General features: G+C 49.8%; 1 protein-coding gene across 1 annotated transcript; it reads right to left on the bottom strand.

The window, feature by feature from the left end:
- On the bottom strand, positions 1–1,260 carry B3GNT9 (UDP-GlcNAc:betaGal beta-1,3-N-acetylglucosaminyltransferase 9). Its single transcript, XM_035898763.1, has one exon. It carries the CDS (start codon positions 1,246–1,248, stop codon positions 1–3), a length of 1,248 nt encoding a protein of 415 aa, XP_035754656.1. The 5' UTR covers positions 1,249–1,260.

Genomic DNA, 1,260 nt, shown 5'->3' with positions numbered 1-1,260 from the left:
TTATCTGAGGGGTGAGGCCTGTGTTGTTGTTTGAGCTTTCTTCTTCCATTGGAAAGGCTTCTTCACTTGCTTCTTCTGAGTGCAGGAAAGATGTGGGCTGTGGAGCAGGTTCCACATCAGCCAGATCTCAGCAACTTTCAGACTGTGAACTACCATGAGATCTTTGTAAAAACAGGGGTCAAATGTCTGTAGGTGTGGGGCAGCAGAAGGCTTGACGATGCCAAAGGTCTTGAATCCTTCATGCAAAATGGGTTTGAGGTTGATTCTCTGTAAGCACATGCCCAAAAAGACATCATCGATGGGGAAGAGTTCCACCTCTCTGCAAGCCCTAGAGAGCTTCCTCATGGTGCGGCTGGACAGCAAAAACCCTCCTCCTCCTGCGTAGGCTGGGTAGATGCTTAGCCCATACATGGTTTCTGGGATGTAGTATTTGCTCTTTCGGACACGGATAGGGCGGGCATTGTAGATGATGTCCCCAACAAAGAGGTCCTCAGCAGGGTCATGTCTCTTGAGGAAGTCGACAATGTTCTCCACGTTGACAAAAACATCGGTGTCGCCTTTAAAAATAAATTTCACATTGTGGCAGAATTCAGCAGCCCAGTTCAGGAAGTGGATCTCCTTCAGGGTCAGGTTGAAGAAAGTGTCTGTGAAGTCCCAGAGTAAAATGTCCTGGTATATCTGACTCTCCTGGTGGATCAGGGTCTCCCATGTCGCCAACACTGTCCTATTCTTTGGTGTTCCCAGGAGGAACACTCGCTGGATCTGCTCCCCGTTCACCAAACCCTCCCTGCCCCAAGTTTTCCGGACAATCTCACGTCTGTCGAAGTCTTCAACTACTGATTTGATAGCAATGAGCAGAAAGGGACCTCCAGGTGTCTTCCCGCATTTCTTGGGCTGGTTAATGAGGAGATTGAAGTTCCTGTTATCCTTGTTTAGGAGATAGCGCTTGAAGTTGAAGGCAGAATCGGTCAACGGGGGTGGAGTTGTAGTCTGGACCCTGTTGCTGGCCACTTCTGTTCGTCTAATGCTAGGAGTTACCTGGGGTCTGGGTACCGTTGCCTCTGCTGGCATCAGCCTCCAAGGTGCTCTGGGCTCAGGAAGTATTTTTGGTGTTACTGAAGGCTTCTTCTGCGTCGGCTCCTTGTTTCCTACTGGGACTAAATGCTCCAGCTGGGAGTAGAGCAAAGAGCAAAGCACTACCAGCAGGAAGAGGGTACAGATGGCATCCCCTTTGAGACGAACTCTCATTGTCTCCGGCCT

This window comes from Egretta garzetta, unplaced genomic scaffold (assembly GCF_000687185.1).
Source record: "Egretta garzetta isolate BGI_Z169 unplaced genomic scaffold, ASM68718v1 scaffold27, whole genome shotgun sequence".
NCBI lineage: Eukaryota > Metazoa > Chordata > Aves > Pelecaniformes > Ardeidae > Egretta > Egretta garzetta.
The sequence above is the reverse complement of the archived record's forward strand: the minus strand, read 5'-3'. Positions and strand labels throughout refer to the sequence as shown.

Excerpts from the sequence above, each read along its gene's own strand:
- B3GNT9 (XM_035898763.1), bottom strand. The coding sequence starts at position 1,248 with ATGAGAGTTCGTCTCAAAGGGGATGCCATCTGTACCCTCTTCCTGCTG.